An 18,450-nucleotide genomic window follows, 5' to 3' on the forward strand; every position below is an offset into this window, starting at 1 on the left:
GTGATACAAACTGAAAGGAAATGCTTCCTCTTTTTTTCAACTCTCTATAAGGACATTAATAAGACACAGTATTGAAGTGAAAACATTTCAACAAGTGTTTATTAGGCACGTGAACATAAATAGTTCTGTGAATAAATAAATAAATAAACATTTAAGATCAATTACATTCTTATGCAAAAGGAAATAAATATACAAAAATAAATAGAAATATATCTATAAATAAAGTGCTTTTTTCTAGACAAGAGATGGCTTTAAAATATATGTTTATACCTTCACAACACTAATTCACTATAAATAATATCTTGAAAATGATGGCACAAAACCTGATGTGTCAGAATTTTGACATCCCAATTCTGCAAGCTCCCCTTTATGGCCAGTAGCCCACTGTGAGTGGCAGTGACCCAGGTACAGTTGCTGTTACCTGTCCATGCTTTGCTAAAGAGAAGGAGTTGCTGGTCTTTTCCTAAACTGTTAGCAAAAAGGCAGGAGTCATTTAGTGAGAGCTCAGCTGAGCATGCATGCACTGCACTGTTCCAGCTTTGTTTAGCAAAATTTAATCCAGAATCATCTCTGTACCTTTTCACAAACCATTTTTTTGCCTGCTTGTCATGGTGTCACTCCTACATAAGGACTTAAAGTACTGTTGTCAACTAACTAAAAAGCAGGAATCCATATTCTAGATGTTGTTAAAGGGTGGACGTAGGAGGCAGGAGAAGGTGAGCTACCAGAAGCTGTGTGAGCGTCTCTCCTATTTTTGTCTTGCTGGATGAGTTAGGACATTTTTCTTCTATGTCTTAGGACACTGTCTCAGGTTTGGGGTTTGCCCTGGAAAGAAAGAAGATGGAACAGGTAAGACTTGCTGACATCAGCTGAAATCCACTGCTTTGTGCTTCTGTGCCCAGGCCCCTGAAAAACTGTAACTGAACCTGAGGGACACTGGTATATCATGACCTTTTCACAGATATTCAGTGGCAGTGGACTTCCATAGTTTGATGCTTCACTTGGCAAATGAAGCCTGATTTTTTCTTCCCATGTAACTAAATGCCATTAGTTTGAAAAGCTGATTGTTACTTTCTACCACTGCAAGCAAGAGAAAACCAATCAGTTAATGCCTAGATTTCCTGAGTAGTTGTGCTGCAGGTTCTCAAAATGCTTCTGTTTTAGGAGAGATGAAGGTTACATTCCTGTGGGGTGTGTGGCACAGGAAGGCTTCAGTACTTAATGCTATAATTAAAGCTCAAAGCAATCACAGTGTTTGTCACAATTAGTGAACACAAACGGTAGTAACTGCCTGAGGAGACAGAATTTTGGAGCCCTGCACACCGTATGTGTCTGGTAGCTCAATTAAAATACCGGTTTTCGATAAGTTGTGCTCATTAGAAGGAATGACTCACTTGTCCAGAATTGCCTTGATGATCAGCTTCACCCAGGGAGCAGTGGGCTCCAGGCACACTTCTCTGCCGTCTTTCAGGGTAGCTCTGCAACAGGAAAAAAAGGAAGGGAAAAGGGCTACTTAGTGAACTCCAGGGCAGTGTCACTTTTCTCTCATATCATCATTCTAGGTATACACTGACGTGTTCCCCTTTTAAGCTCTATCAATTGAGGCTGTAGTCTAGCATAGTTTTGTTTTTTAAATGGTTTCATATCTTCTCATATCTACTTGTTTGATGCATTAAACCATTTGCAGGACTCTCTCTCTTTTCAAAACTGCTTCTTTTCCCTTGCCAACTTGCTTTGTGTTTGTGTTGGTCCTTAACTGAAGGGCTAAATCTTTTCATCTTGATTCAGAACCTGTACTATTACTGGTTACAGTAAAAGTTCTGGACAACGACCAGATTATGTGATTTCTATGCTAATGCTATTTTTTTCATTGACTTGAGTAGAAGGGTGATCATTTTTTTGACCTAGCCATTGAAGCTGATGTTTTGATCACTTGCTCCGAATGGCTCTGTGCGTTATCTTCCACCATGTCCTGGTGGAATTCAGAGTTTTAGAAAGTTATCTGCTGCCTGATGGCTGTGAGTTTGCTGTTCTGCGCTCTGAGCAGCTGCTCCTGCCGGCTGGTCACATCACTCAGAGAACGCTTACACCGTCCTGAGCACAAAATCTGCTTCCTTCATGGCAAGTAACTGTGAGGGTTTTGCAAAAGCACTTACATAACTTCAACATTCTTGCAGTGAGGTCCGCTGGGGCTGAGGTTCACGTTTTGGATGAACTTGGGATGGATGAACCTGGAATGGGTGCCTATGCACTGGCACCGGAGTTCAATGGCTGACCGTGCCAGGGCCTTACCTGGAAAACAAAAACAGGTGGAGTGTTTCACTGTTTCCACTGGAAGCACAACACATTCCTTTTGCTGATAGCAGTTCTTTGATAGAGAGTTCTTTGCTGCACTGGTCGGACAGCACAGTCTCTCCCTGTCAGCATTTGCCCTGGCCATCAGTCAGGAGAGCTTTAGGAGAGGTTCCTTTACCTTGTGTTCCCACCGCTGAGATCAGGAGCAGAGTCAGGACAGCAGCCACAGCCTTGCCCATCATGATGCAAGAGTGTGTGTTCCTTGAGTCGCCTGAGCCTGGTTCTGTGGTGGGGTGAGCTCGGGCTGCTCCCAGGATGTTGAGTGCCTGTGCTCTGGGGCCGCCCGTGTTTATATCCTGCCTGGCTGCCCTGTGCACTGCAGCATCACAGCCACGGAAACTCCAAACCTGCGAGATGCTGCTGTGCAGTGAGTCACAGGTGAGTGGGTAAGCCCCTTTCCCTTCATGACCACAACATCCCTTCTCGTTAACACAAAGCACTTCATTGAGTAAAGACAAAAAGAATTGCCCTGTGCTGTGTGGAGTTTCTATAGGGGCTTTGTAATTCTGTATTTCTTGTGATAATTTTCTTTTGTTCTGACTTTCCTCCACTGGTGGAAGGCATTTTCTCCATTATTTTCCATCTGTGTGCCTTTAGTCTTCTGTTTTTTTTTCATTTTAAGACTTGCTAGAAGTAGGAGGTAATACTTGTAGAAATGATAGATACTAGGTCCCCTTGCCCTTATATTACTTTATATTAAAAAATAATTATATACCGAGCTAACATCTGCAGAAACACTGACAGTATGTTTTTTGATAAATTCAAATCTGGCATCACTGGAATAAGCAACAGAATCCAGACTTATTGTTGCACCATTGAGAACCTATAGAACATATTATGATATGATGAATTGCTTTGCCTAATAAGCAACAGAATCCAGACTGACTTTGTTGTACCACTGAGAACATACAGAGTATGTTATTATGACATGACAAATTGCTTTACCTAACCTAAGGTGATTTTTTTTTTTTGAGCATGACTGCCTCTTCTGAAACCTAAACTTCTTAGCTCTTTGCTGCTTTGAATTTGGGCAGAGGAAAGTTCTAAAAGCTGCTCCAGGATTCTGATTCAGAAATAAATTGAGCCACTTTTGCAAATTTTAATTTGACCCTGTAAAGAGAAGGTTTCTTCTAATTATAATAAAATTAAAGGAAAAGTGAGGATGGGATCATGAAGAGGGATTATTCAGATAAAGTCAGAGATGTACAACCATTTTTACTAGCAGTATAGACAAATAGTAAAACACAAGTGGGCTTTATTTGGGTTAAACAATAAGGAGTCCTGTTGTTGTTCCTCTGCCATGTAATGGGGAAGTCAAAGGAACAAAGCACAGGACCAGATATAAATGAATGTAGGTTATTTTTCTCTGAGTGATCATGAAGGACTTTGAGATTTCCATATGCCGGACTGAATTCCACTTACTATTACCATATCTATCAGTGTCTGACTATAAATAACTTTAGCGGATGCGTTCTGAATAATAGCCTAGTAAGAGCTGCAGCTCTGGGGTTAAGCCCGTGGTTTCCCTGCTGCTTTCCAGCATGCAGTGAACACAGCTGGATTAGCCAACAGGGCACATCAGCACCTAATTACAGCCGTGTGTGTCACACCAGAGGGCTGCCTGGTGAGTGTCCTCTCCAGCCAAGGCCATCGGCAGATGTCCAGGAATGCGTAAGAAAAGGTTGAAGTGTCTTTGACACTCATCTCTAGTAGTCTTCCACTACGAGCCTGGTTTCATACGCTGCCTCCCGATTCTTTTAGGGGGAAACATGATGTAGGTATTGATCCTTATCCCTGATTTCCACTTCTTTCATAATTCTGTGGGCCTTTATCACATTCCCAGTCAATCTCTTTTTACAAAGAGCTGCTGAGAGCAGCACAGACTGGGTTGTTCATTCCTGTCTCTGGAATTTTTGTTTCCCCCTAACACACTATTTCCATGCACAACAAGCTGTTTACAGAAATGCAAGCTGGAGCATCAATGGAAATGTCTTCTGACCTGCATGCAAGGATGAATTGCATTGCCTGAGGAGTGTGGAATTCTTTTCCAAATAAACCCAAAAAACTGTTATTCCTCTCTAACTTCCCCACTGATTTTCATTATCTCAAAGACAAAATTGTTGTTTCTGTGCTCTACGTGCAATGAAGCATTTACCCTTTGTCACCTTTGTGCAAAACCTTCTGCCTGTTGTGTTTTAAGGAACTGTTATTTCTGCTTTCTTGGTCCAGACAGATCAGATGTTTGTGGCTCCTGTACGTTTCTACTCAAATGTAAAGAAAGGGCTTAGGTGTTTCACATTTATCATAGATAACATAATGATGACGGTATAACAAACCTTGATATGGAGCAGTGAGAACAACTGAGCACTGTTCTGGAGGCTGTGCTTTGACTTGTAATTGAAGAGGTAGTGAGCAGAGTGCTCAGGAGTGGCTTGCAAAAAGCTCAGAGTCAACAAAGATAAAATTCCTCTTGTGGTTGCGGAGAGAATCAGAAAGATGAACTCTATATGAAAAGATCACATGTTTTATTGTAAACTGTGTGCTTTGGGTGAAAGAGAGGACCTGCTGTTATTAATTTACAAGGACCTAGTTTTGGAGATGTGAGGCAGGTGAATTAAGAGCTGCTGGATTTCTAGTGCACACACTTTCTGACTGAAGAGAGTCATTCCTAAGCCTTAAATATGACTATCATAAACGATATCTGGTAGCCTCCAGCTGAATAAACACTTCTTTTGTCGTAAGGGTCATAAACACAGTTTTTGAGAACTTTTCTTGGCATAAGAGTGCCTTAACAGCCAGCAAGTGATAAGATTTCTGAGTACTGATGAGCTTATTGGCAGTGTATGACACACAGAAATGCAGACTCTCATATGTCCAACTTTGGGCACTGATGTGTGATACAAAAGTCCCCGTCCAAATCACATGGCAAACTGGTGTGTGCTGCATTAGTTCAAATCAATCTGGAGGTGCTATGACAGGCGTAAAATTCAGTAATTCCACTTATCAAGGCTTCCACCTCAGTTATGCTATTGCACAACAAAGGGCAGGAGAGAGCTTGAGGTACCAGAGTGAAAACACTGGAGTTTCTCAGATCATTTTCTGTGTGCTCCTGCCCAACCTTCCCTGACTCGTGAGTGCCCACAAAATTTACATTTCCTTATGCTCACATGAGCAGTGAGGAATTTCTTTCCCCTGGGGAATCTCTTGCAGTGCCTTGTCCTCATCTCCCTCAGTGATTGTTCACTGGTATCTTTAGAAATCATGCCTCATGCCTGGAATTTTACATTCAAAGATGTAAAAGATGATTTAGAAATCGCTGAGCAGCTGAGTCAGTCCATGTGACCTGTTGGGGTTTTTTGAAAGAGTATTAGATTCAGCAGGAAAGGGTAGTCCTGCTTGAGCTTTAGATTTCCTGCAGGCAAACTCTTCATATTTTTTTTATACTTCCGTGACCCTGTGTGCAAAATCTATCTGACTTGAGAGGGCCAAACAGAGAACTTACTTACAGTGACAAATACCACAAGTCTGTGTCTTTTCTCCCTAACTATTCCTTAATTAGATAACAACAACCCTCCCAAGATTTTAAGTTTGCCAACTGTCACACTGAATGACTTTTATAAGAGTGATATGGAATAAAGGACTGTAAATAGAAGTGCAACCATGAGATCCACGTTTAGTATCTACCTTCTGATGAGCTTCAGCAGTGTCTGAGTCAGCCCTCTCCAAAAATATTCATTCTCTTTTGTTTAGTTAACATGCAGTTCTGCAGACTTAACTTGTTTTGCCGAGCCCTCCTTCTCAGGAGAAACTCACTGAAATTTGTGGCACTACCTCCTTCCCTCTTCCTGAAGCTGCCTGTCTTTGATATTCACCACCATTAACAAGGATGGAAATGGCATTTGTTCATTTCCAGAAGTGCTGGGCACTGGGCAGGAGTTACAAAGGTCACTGTGTGAGTGCTCTAAGAAAGCATTACTTAGTCATAAAATCGCACGGTTTTCTGAGAACAAGGATGAGAGGCAGAGCTCTGCTGTACCACAGCACTACTTCCTCACGGTGCAGGAGGTGATGCTCCCAGTTCCTGTATTTTCCGTGTGGCCCGTGATTCTTGCTGCAGAGAAGCACAGTTGCAACATCTGTGCTGGTGAATGTTTTTTTCCACCTACACTGCTGGTGAAATCTCTGGTTTAGAGGCAGGAGAGGCGCTTTCGAGTTGTGTCTTGAGAGGACCTGGCACGTCCCTGCAGCACAAACAGGTGCTCCAGCAATACCCGCTCATATAACACACCTAAACCCATCGCTAGCAATTCTTCCTCTCTCTTGAATTTTCTGTTAGCCAGCTGGTTGTCCCATTGTTCATCCTGCTGGCTGTTCTGGATCCTAGTGCTGTGCATTTCGTACTCCAGCCTTGCAGCTGGACTTCTAAAATTCACCAGTGGCAGCGCTGAGCTTTGCTTCAGCGGAGTCCCTGAGCTTCCAGAAGAACATTTCTGGTTGACTCAGGATTTGGTTCACATTTTTCAGCAGTCTGAAGGAATCCAAAATTGCAGTCCTTTGTTACTGTGCCCTTTGGCTGATTCATAATACAATGAAAGGCCTTTTGCTGATCAGCTTTGATGGAAAATATCTGCCTTGGTGTATTCCCGGGTTTTCCCCATCCCTGTAGTAACTGCATAGGAAATGAAATCATCTCCAGAAAGGGAAGTTGTATTGGAAAAAAAAAAAAAGAAAAGGAAGAAAAAGAAGAACTAGACAGGATGCTGCCTGAAGCTTGAGCAGGATGTCCTGGCTACTCACATGCAGCAAGCTTTTCAAAGGACTAAAGTGACCACTGCAGTTTAATTCCATTAGTTGCATTTTAAAGAAAAAACTAATTGCGGTAGGATTTCTCAGGGACTTCCCAGTATTGCAGTATGCACCATGTATTGTCTTTCCAATTAAACAAATACCTTTATTCATTAATCATCATAAGTGACTGAAAACCAATTATAATACATGAATGAAAGAGTTACTCAGAAAAATATTTTATTTATTGTAACAAGGCCAAGGCTTCCAGGACTGAGCAGAAACGGTAGCTCGGAATAAGGAAAGGACTGGAGAAGATACTTAGGAGTAGCACTTGCTTATACTCCCTCCCTGACTCCCTGACCTCCCCCTTTGCCAGCCCATATCCCCTCATCTGTCCCTAAACTAGAAGCCTGTGTTCTAGGTAGCCTTTTCCTACTTAAGGGGGGAGGATAAAATAAGGACAGTTTTTCCAAAACTATAGTATTTTCAAGCCTATAAACAAAGCAGAATTAACAACCCTGTGCTGTATTCCATGAGTATTGCAATTCTAATCATCCACTTACTGGTGTAAATCCGGAATAAATTAAAATCAGCGGAGTCACGCTTCAGCGTTGGATGTAAATCTGAAGAGAACAAGGTCTTGAACTCAGAGGGAGTGAGATAGTGCAAAGCAGAACAGCTCCTAGGGAGACAAAGGGAGTGCATTGCCCTCAAATTCCTTGTGTAAATCCAGGCATTTTTTATTTCCAAACTCTCTGGAGGAAAGATCAGTCTGAACTGATAGAGCGCTCACAGGCATGCTTTTTGCCTGCACTGAGAGAACAGAAGTTGAACACAGAAGAACTTGGAGAGGAAGGGAACTGCAGCTGCATTTTATCCATGAGGGCCCGTCTCCATCGTGTGGGAAGCTGGCCCCTTGTGGGACTGATGGTCACTGAGCACACTGTGTGTATGTTTACATCATGGGAAACCCAGAGAGAGTTTTTAGCTCCTTATACAACAACCTCTGACACTGGAGCCGAGGGGAAACGCTCCTGGAGCAGTGTCCAAGCGGAACAAACACATCCTAAGGAATCCACTGCTGGTGTGGTCCCACTGGTTGGACACTGCAGAAACATTATCTGGCTCCACACAAGTAACTCTTTCCTGGGAATTCAGTGCTACTGGTTTATTTACAAGTTGAATGTTTGCCCTGCTGAGTGCATGGCCTTGAATTCTGCAGATTGACAGTCTGTGTTTGCTTTGTTCTGTGCTCTGTTGATTTTCAATATTTGCTGTGGAAGAGATCTGTTTCCCCTATTAAGAGGTACAGATAAGGATTTGTGTGGCAGCTGCACCTGAGTATTCCACTTCTTCCTGCAGTTGTTACAGATGCTGGGCAGAGGTTGGGAAGGTCAGCTGCAATGGGAACAGACCCCAGGTCCTGTCTCTTCCCACCCAGTCCTGCTCCTCAAGAAAAAAGAGCAAAGGCAGCACCCCCAATGTCTGTTTTTCCTGCTTTGTAACACTGTGCTGGAAGGTAATGGTTTTCAGGGAAATCCAACTCATTTTTCTTGTCACTCTTCTTTCCTTAATTTGATATGGTTTATTTCCTATTTGAAATGGAAAACCCCAGGGAATAATTTACATTATATTGCTTCTTGGCAACTACTGCCATGGAGAACTTCCTTTAACTCCAGCGAATTTTGTAACACTTAATTGAAAGTCAGCAGCAGGTCAAACAAACGCTTCAGGTATGACCTGTTTGCTTTCTCCCACTCCTCACAGCAAACAGAATACTTGTGTGACACACAGAGTTTGGGAACTTACACCCTGGGTTTTTTCCAAGCACTCACAAGTAGCTCTCTGGATTTTTAAAGGCCCAGTGATATGAAGACAGAATTCCTGTTGTTTTAAACCTCCGCAGATTGCCTGCAGAATTACAGCACCTTTGGAAAGCAACTCCAGTGGTGTGCAAATTTTCTCAGATTTTGTGAGCTTGGCATTGAAAATACCATTATTTAACATTGTAAATCTCTGTCTAACTATCTCAGTATTTATACACTGAATCATATCTCCTCTGCACACTAAGTGCATTTGCAATTCACCCTGGTACTTTGGGGAACAAGATGAACCTAATCTTTAACTCTTCAAAAGAGAGTGACTGGACAGTTGAAAGGAGTGCTTTGTGATCTCACCTGAACTGCCTACCCGGATGGATCTTCATCTGCGGTAGATCCTATCTCTCTACGACTGATTTATGTCTGTGGGTGTGACATTTACCAAACCACCATCAATCAAGAGCTGAGCTGGCTGGAACTGTCGCAGTTAGAACTGCAAGTGGGTCTATATCTTTAGCAAGGTGTGTCCTGAACTTCTGAAAGCTTGATCTCCCTCTGCCATTCCCACTCTGCCCTCTCTTCAGTATTAGGCATCAGTGTTTTGTCCTTTCTGCGCTTGGATTCTCTTTGGGTAAAAGGCATCCTCTCCTCTTTATTCTAGGAGAAGTATTTGTCATTGGGATTTGAAAAAAGATGTGGAAATTACTCTTATATATCACTGTTTCTCCTACTTGCAGCCCAGAGCTAATTTCCTCTTATAAATAGTAATGTGATCAGAACCCAGGAATTGACCCATTTTGTTTAGCATAAACAGCTGCCTTGCTGTGTGACACAGACCATCAGTGGTCGATACCAAACTCAAACACATGAATATTTAATGTAGATCAAGGATACAAATCTGCAGCAAGGAGTTTGATTTTCCCCAGCACCTTTTCCCTGAAGGTCTGACAAGACCTGTTTGTTGGGTCCAACCAGCTGAGGTATCCAATCCCAGTACAGTTAATCAGGAAACCATCCACTATGAGCACAGGGCACAGAGCCGAATGTTTAATCACCCACAGAAAACAATATCCCTTCCCCATTCCTCTAAAGCATAATAACCTCTGGAGAGCTCAGGAATTGGTAAGAGTCACTATGAGCCTTGATTCCACCCAATATTTTAGCATTTTCATTTCTGAAGTGGCATGTGTGACTGTCAATCACACATATTGCTCAGAAAACATTACTAATTCTTCTGGAAAAGCCCCATGACTTCAGCAGTTTTGAAGGACAAAGCCTCCTTGGGTAGAAAGATATCCTCCAGAAGAGTTCTTCATAGACTGTCATAGAGTAAATGTGGAATACAGGAGACCTAGGGGCCTTTCATCTTGGCTAAACTTTATGTTTCATCTACTTTTTGGCTTTGATGAGGTTTAAAAAGTTCTCTCCTGAAAAGGTTTTCCTCCTATATTCTAGTTTTACTGTTCTACTTGAGGCATTGGGCCGAGTTCAGTTCCACCAAATCCAGTAGGACTCTCACAGCACATTAGCACAGCTGCTCCTATATAAATAAATATTAAAAAAAATAGCACTGCTGCTCCTATATAAATAAATATATATATAAAAAAAGCTGTCTATAACAGCTTTATTTTACTGTTGTGTTGACTGCACATTTGGTACTTGTTGCATGTGGAGTGTGATGAGTGACAAAAGCCTGCAGGAGCAGAGCAGGCCCAGCAAACACCAACAGTTTTCAGGCAGTAGTGCCTTAAAGATCTGTGCCAGTGGTGCTCAGTTCTAAAACACTGTGCAATTATTAGTACATAAGGATTTGGTTTGCACTCTAGTGGGGGACATATGACAGTATTTTTTATCAGGGAATGGTTACTAAACCACAGTTTGAAAACAATTTCCTTCCACTTAATGTTGCAAGATGAGCAGGATGTGCACTTGGTGACTTGAACGTCACTGTTCACCTTTCACACGAGTTCCTGAAGTACATTATAGAGGTGTGGGAAAAGGAATAGATACAGGTCACTCTTGAACTTGTAGCCTTTTGTTGTTGTAAACTTTAGGTAATAAGGATTCCATTTTAAGGTATAGAATTGGACAGGAGGGGGGAAATGAGTTCTGGAGTATAGTTGTGCAGCCTTGTTGAAGTTTTCAGTCTTTTATGCCCAGTTTCAAGATAAGGCTCCATTTATCATCAAGCATTGAAGTCAATATACACTCAGAATAAAAAAGCTGATATATTCTTTGCTGCCCTGGCATAAACAACCCTGCCAGGATAGACAGCCAGATCCTGTCCAAATATTTCTAAAACCTGTCCAAACAAAAAAAGTAGTACTTTGCATCATGTACTTTAATGATTTGGCATTTTGTGATCCCTGTTTACAAAGTTGTGTGTCATGTCCTAAACTCATCCCAGTGCTCTGTGAAAGGAATGCTTGTAATTCCATATAAGCCAGTGCATGTCCTATCCTTTTCACAGCCCAGTCCGAAAGGAAATGCCAAACATCATGGTAATCATTTTCCAAAAGAAATTCCAGATGAAAAGCATGGGTCTGTAGCAGAAGGCATAAAGACAAAGTAGCTTGGTTTTTAAACACATTTTTTGAGTACTTGTGTGATTTTTTGAAAGTAAGAAGTGGAAACCAGGTGACACAAGTTCAGACAACAAATGAATTGCTTTTCTTCTGGAATTACTAAAAATCACATTTTACTGTGTAGGCAGAACATTAAGGCAAGTTGTGTTGCACCATGGTGAGTGCCTCGGAGTCCTCCTCGATTGGCCTGTCTTTATTTCTTCACAGAATCAAAGATAATTCCCAGTCAACAGCTATTGTGCTGTTTTACTCTGACTTAGGCAAATTAACCCAGAAAGGAACAGTGGTTCTCATTAACGTGCAGCCAAATCGCAGTTCCAGTGGAGGACTTTTGGGACTGACTTTGGGGTCTGGGAACTGGAATGAGCTGAGATTTCTGAGGTGCTCATCATTACAGACAGGTTTTTTTCATTGCAGTTCCGTCATTTTGCTTTTGGGGTGATTCTTCTTTTTTTTTTGAGAGGGTCCTATTTTATAATCTCACTCTATGACAGTGGCAGTGAAAGAACTGAGAAGATGGTGCAAAAACTGCACTGCAGAAGTGGGAAGGAGAGGCCAGGGCTGAGGAAGGAATAAAAACATCTTAGTGGCTTCCCCAAAACTGTGTCTCAATTAGTGTAACAACACAGCCTACAAAATGATTTGTAGGGTGATCCATTGTCTGAAGCACCAGACATGCTGTATTAGCTGGCAGATAATTTCTGGAGGATTAGCAGCAGTTGCTCTAAAGCCTTAACGAACTAAGGCACCGTGAAGTTGAGTTATACGACGCGATGGAATTACAGGGCATAATGCCATTTTTATCACAGAGCGAAAGCCTTCATTTTGAGGCAAGTTCAGTCACGTTGGCTCTTCCTGCTGGCAGCAATGGGTGTAAATTATGGCAGTGTTGGATACCTCTGATAACATGCTGAATCCATGAACCTCAGCAGCAGCCAGGGAGGGGACCAGGCACTAAGTGCTGTTAGGAAGCAGTGAGACCATACTGGGATTATCTCCAGTGCACACCTCCTATCCCAACTGGAGCATTGCAGGTGGAGTGTGGTGCTGCATGAGACTGTGATGGTATAAAGGGAGAACAGGCAGGCTGGAGGCACAGGAGCCGCTGTGGCCTGGGGTGAGTGGCTCACAGACGTGCTTCCTTATCTTTCCTGCTGTAATCGCGTCTCCCTGGACTGTTTGCCTGCAAAAGGAAATGCTGGTGCATTGGACCTTTGCTGGTTTTCAGGGCCTTATTCTCAAACACATGAACCAGCCATCACTCATTTCAAAGTGAATCACTGAGAGTACATCCAAAGACCATTTTCATGTCATTCTTGTACTTGGAGGCAGGAACTTGCTAATGAGTTCCAGCAAGACAATCGAATCCTCCCTGCATCGTGTTGCAATCTCCCAGGGTTGCACAGTGTCATCCCAGGAGCCCTGTGTACGGAGTCTCCTCTGCACTAATGGCACACAAGCAAGGAAACTGTCATTTTGAAAGAGCCATGGTGGTCCCTCTTTCAAGCCAGCAGGCCAGCATCCTGCCCAGGAGCAGGAATCAGCACTTGGGTGTTTCTGCTCAGTGACAGTGCCTGTGCTCCGAGGAGGTGGCATTTCACTACTGCCCAGCCTGACTTCCTGGTGGAGCCTATTAGTGGGTTGAGAGTTATGATCTGTGTCTGTAAGAGGATCAGTAAGTGGGTGCATTAAATCCTCTTTTCCCCCCCAATCCTAGCAGCCAGCACACTTAGAAAAGCCAGGAATGGCAAGGAGTGCACATGCAGGGTGTCCAGCAGCACGTGCAGTCTTACCAGATGGCATCTTAGAGCCCTTGGTGCGGGGCTTGCCACGGGCTGTAAGACTCCAGCACCAGCAAGCATCCCATGCTCCTGCTTTGGAAGTGTATCTGGAATAATGGGCTCCTTATCTGCAGCTGAGCTTTTGCACACTGTCCCAGTAAAAATGAATAATGGTAGTGGTGACTGAGCCCTGAGATGCTCTGCACACTGTCCTGCTGCTGAGCCACAGCTCTCTAGAACGGGACAGAGCCTTTCCACACCCTCCAGCTTGCACAACCAGCTTTTGTCCCAGGAGGCAAAGAAGAGGCCTGAATCACAAAGCTGAGGTCACAGTGTGGATCTGAAGCTCACATTCCCAAATATTCCATTCCCATGCGGATATTTGAACACAAAAATTTTGTCTAAGGCTATGACATCACTTTATGATGTACCTATTTTCTAGTTGGTGTTACCTGGTAGGGGATGTGTTGTTAACATTAAATATGAAAGTTCCACAGATCGAAGCTCCTTGTCTCCCGGGAGATGTGTTGGAGCTACCAAGACTTCCTGAATCATTTGTAGAGTTCAGAAAAAGAAATATTAAAATATACAGCATGGAAAAAGGTTAGTTTTAAGGCCTTGAGAACAGCATGATTGATATTTTAATTTCATTAAAGAATATATGCACTTTCAAAAAAACAGGACCAGAGGGTTGCCATGGGTTACATGGTCAAATAAAGACTTGGCACAATTCTCAAATACAAGTGGTACAGAGCTTGGACAATGTAAGTGAAACTGCGTGTTCCTTTTTTCAAAAGTAGGATTTGGGAGGTACCAAGTATACTTGAAAGTACGGATTTAGAAGACCCTTGAACAAAACATCACCTTAATTCTGTATGTTTTGTGAGAAACGAGGCAAATTATGGGTACAAACTTATCTGTAAGGTTTCAGGCACTTTAACCCTTTAAAAGGGAATCCCGTAAATCTGTAAGTCAGAAAAATAGTGTCTTGCTCTCTACCTTTCTGGAGTAAATCTACCTTATAATCCTTTGGAAAGGATTCAAGCAAAATATTTCACCCTCATTGCACTTCATAAACAAATTAACTGACACAGAAAAAAAGGATTTGAAGTGGATTATGGTTTTGCTCCACACCTTAGAGCCAGGAAATTCAACCACAGGTGACACACTGGTTTCCAGTGCGGGCTGTTTTGTTTTCATTGCAGTGGCTCTCACAGACACTGTCTGGGAGCTGATCTTCCTGCCCGAAGCTGACGCAGGTTGCACTCCTAATGAAGGATTTGCATGATTTATTTCTCTTCTGCATTATTTGACATCTAACACATTATTGGGGATTACAAGGGTCTTATTCACCCCACTGAAGTCACTGAGATGATTTCCCTGTCCCACTTGTGTAATCTGATATTTTTGACCCCATTTCACAGGCGTTAAGAAGATCCCTGAAGTGAAAAACACTACCAAGACTTCCTGCTGGTATGTGCTGCACTCCTTTCGTGGGTGCATCCTGCACCAGTCTTCTGACTAGAGAGGTTTAATGGTTCTGTTTTAGAAGGTGTGAAAGAGGTGAACATAATGAGCATCTGATCATTTCATGACCATCAGAGCCCATGGGAATGTTTTACTTCAAAAGGCCAGATGAAGCATTAGATGAGTAGACACCAATAAAAAGGGGATGTTGCAGGAGGAGAATCTTGTTACTTACATAGGAACTAGATTCACAGAATCCACTTGAAAGCATCTTTATGAAAACAGATTGTGAAGCAAAGTGTCTCCCCTGCTATTACATGAATTTAAAAGCGTTTAAATATTTTTACATTTTTTTCAACTAATATCAACATAATTTTTTACGTCTTCAGTGAGAGAGCACACAGGAAATACTATCAGGAATCAGTGCTCAATGTTGTGGCAAGTGGGCGAGTTACAGCAGCAATTTGGGCCCAGCAAGGACCAGCTGTGCCCTGAGGGACTGGGAGCCAAACACCCTGACCCTGCTGGCAGGGCAGGGACCCCACTGCCCAGGCTCCTTTCCACAGAACCCCAGCAAGCAGTTCAAAAACAGGAAAAGAGTTCAAAACCAGGAAAAATGCCAAAGCCCAAGCTTAAATGGGCTTGTGGGCCCGTGGGCAAGAAGGGGTGTTTAAGGGTGTCCCAGGTGAAGCTCAGAAGGGCTACAAAGGCAAATTGCTAGAGGAGTTTGACAAGATCATTTAAGAAATCAGTGTGTAATACCTTCTGTGACTTTTCTGGATCTCTGTCTGATTTCTTCCTAAATCTTCCAAACAGAAAAAAATCTCTATGTAAATATTTTCTGAACAGCAAAGTAAAAATACAGAGGTTTTCCTTCCAGTTGTGGCACAACAGCAAAGCCCTTTGCTGAATCTCTTGGCCTTTCATCTTTAAGTGACAGCTGAGCTTTAGAGACATGTCCCTGAGGTTTTGAAATTGTGTCCAACATATGTTTCCATGTAAACAAGCCTTTATTACTCTCCTGTGAGGTTCCCTGCTCAGTGCCAAACACTGAACGATTTTAAATCACGTGTGCTTGCTCTGGGCTTGATCTTCTGTCCCTTGGCAGTGGTGGCAAAATTTCCCAGTGTGCTTCGTGGTCCAGTTGTCTGCCACAAATGCCTTTGGTTTTGCTGAAAGCTTGGAAGTGGCCTGATTTTTAGAATGCACCTTCTGTTGTAATTGTAAGCCAGGTATATTTGAATTTCAGGTATTCAAAATCATGTCATCATTCATAAAAGTCCTTGTCCATGGATTTCGCCATTCCTTAGGTTATTAATATTAATACTTCTGTCACTAATGATGAAATTTTAGACTAAATTTATTCATACTCCCAAATCAGGGGTGTTCCACAGAGGCAGCTCCTTGCTATTAGCAGCCAGTGCACATTTTTTTTAGAGAAATTGCTTTTACTGATGTAGCAGAAAAAAGAATGAAGGAAGTATTTCCCCTATCCCACGCCACCAAAAACAGGCACCACGAAATTAAGTATTTTCCCCCCAACATTTTGGTCTGGTATTTATTTTTGAAAAAGATGGAATACACTCTTAGGGCACATTGATAGCACCAGGAGCATTGTCAGTGAAATACATGAGAAATGTAGAATAAAACCTAAAATATAATGGTTGTCTCTCCTAGAGAGACTTTGAACTGCATGTTTAAAGGCTATCCCATGTATTGTAAGCATCTGCAATGATACAGTGTCCAAGCATGGACTGGAATTGAATTCTTGAGGACTTCTTTGAACGGGAATAGAACAAACTGATACCCATGTGATTTTCAGAACTGGTGACAAAGAGATACTCATATTTAATTTTATGAGAAACAGTTTAATTTCTGTTAGAGGAAACACAAACACTGAAAGCAACCTGCAGGAGCAAGTCCCTGCGTGCAGGCACAAACCACCCAGGAAATAGCAAGCTGTTGACTGGCTAACTGGGCCTTTTCCCTGGAACACAAGTGCTGTGTTGTGTCCTTAGTCTAGCTGGAAGTTTGTGCTTCAGATATTTTGCTGTGTCTGTGTCAGACACATCGGCCTGAACCTGCAAATTGTCAGGTTATCCCTGTGGGTCAGAACTGGTCAGAAGCTTATGGTGTTAATGAGATGTGCCATTCAGCAGCCCCAGTGCCAACAGTGTCCAACAGACAGGGAGAACAGCAGCCAGGATAAAAGGTAACATCTACGCTTCCTGCAGGTGATCCAGTGCTGAGATGCCTCCCAATATCAGTAGCTCAATCATTTTAGGTACTCACAGATGCAGTCAATAAGATTCAGCCCTATTTATGTGATTGCAATATTTGATGGGAGAGGACGTTCTGTTTCCTTGCAGTCTGTTAACTCATAAATCTGCAAGGTAAAAGAGAGGATATTTCCTGTTCACAACAAGGGCAGAAGCAGCCTCTTGCCCTTAGGACAGAAAAGGCCAGAGTGCCCATGTTTGTTTCTTGTTTTGTCCAGGACTTGGCATTTTTGGTCTAGATTTTTTCCTTTAATGTTTGGCTTTCCTGAGAGGACTGGGATTTCTCTTTGCAAGTGCTTCACTAACAACTTCAAGCAAGCAGTAGCCTGAGTATCACTTCAGCTTCTTTGTCCAGGACCAGTTTTCTTTCCTGTCCTTGAACCATTGTAGAATTTATAACTTAAGCTGAATCTTTCATGCCCTTTTTCTGCTCTTATTTCTTGTGCAGGAGGCTCCGTCCCCGCGCGGGTTGTTACGCGGTCGAGCAGCACGATCTGGTGTCCTAATGTGGTATAGCAGCCTCGGCGCTGCGCTCGGGGCTCGCTCTCGGCACTGTGGGAGGCGGTTCGACACCAAACCCAAAATCTGCCTGTCTGACCCTGAGCTGGCCGCGTATATCCAGTTCATTCCACCCGAGTTACGTACAGACTTAGGCACGAGAAGGTTTTGCTACTCTGAGTAGCGACTGAAGTTGCTCCGCACAGTCATCCCTAGCTGTGATCACATATTAGCGTTATTAGATATGATCAGAAGGTCACTGATGGGACACTTGATTGATACGTGCTGTACTGTACTCGTACTGTATGTGAAGAGTTTTAGAGGGCAAGAAGAACTGTTTCCTCCTTGTACATAACTCAGCTCTCAGTGATACAAGTTTTCACCTCCCTTATTAATTTCACCTTGAACAGCACAGGTCCCGCAGCTCTGTAGGACTTCGACCACCTCTCTCTAATAACAAATCTGATCATTATTTAGTCTTTCCTTCTGTTTCTAACCTTTTATTCTTCTACATGAGTTATTTCTCCTTTCTTAAGGAGAAAGAGAACTTGTTGTCCACAAGGTGGCAGCATTTCTAGTAATTTTTGTTGCAGTTGCGGGTTTTTTTGGTAAGTGGCGCTGGTGTGGATTTTTTTATTTTTTTATTTTTTTTTATTGCAGTTTCTTTAGTGATGGACATTGGGGCCAGAGTATCCCTGCCACCCGGGTCCCCGTTCAGCAGGATCCTGAGAGATCCTGAGCCACAGTTTTTGCCATCAAAAGCTGCATAAGCCCTTCCCCATAATTTTAGGTGTAGTCCTGTGTTCACTGTCTTCATCCTTTGTTCTGATTTCTCCTTATTTGCCTGGTAAAGGCAACCACTTACTGGCCTGTAGTT

General features: G+C 42.7%; 2 protein-coding genes across 3 annotated transcripts in view; one reads left to right on the forward strand and one right to left on the reverse strand.

The window, feature by feature from the left end:
• The window catches only part of RASSF6 (Ras association domain family member 6), a 62,407-nt gene that overhangs the window by 20,884 nt on the left and 23,073 nt on the right, over window positions 1-18,450 (forward strand). Inside the window, exon 4 of one of the 2 annotated variants that reach the window (XM_027698412.1) lies at window positions 14,754-14,802. The exons of the other annotated variant lie outside the window; for it this stretch is intronic. The gene's annotated coding sequence lies outside the window, so the exon portion shown is untranslated. The remainder of the gene's footprint in view (window positions 1-14,753; window positions 14,803-18,450) is intronic. 2 annotated transcript variants of the gene reach the window in all.
• LOC113974886 (interleukin-8-like) lies at window positions 795-2,537 on the reverse strand. The gene is made up of 4 exons (XM_027698419.1): window positions 2,474-2,537; window positions 2,157-2,292; window positions 1,395-1,478; window positions 795-825 (listed from the first exon to the last, which is right to left on the reverse strand). The coding sequence occupies exons 1-4, from the start codon at window positions 2,535-2,537 to the stop codon at window positions 795-797; spliced, it is 315 nt and encodes a 104-aa protein (XP_027554220.1).

This window comes from Neopelma chrysocephalum, unplaced genomic scaffold, assembly GCF_003984885.1.
Source record: "Neopelma chrysocephalum unplaced genomic scaffold, ASM398488v2 Primary Assembly neopelma1_128, whole genome shotgun sequence".
In the NCBI taxonomy this organism is placed as follows: domain Eukaryota; kingdom Metazoa; phylum Chordata; class Aves; order Passeriformes; family Pipridae; genus Neopelma; species Neopelma chrysocephalum.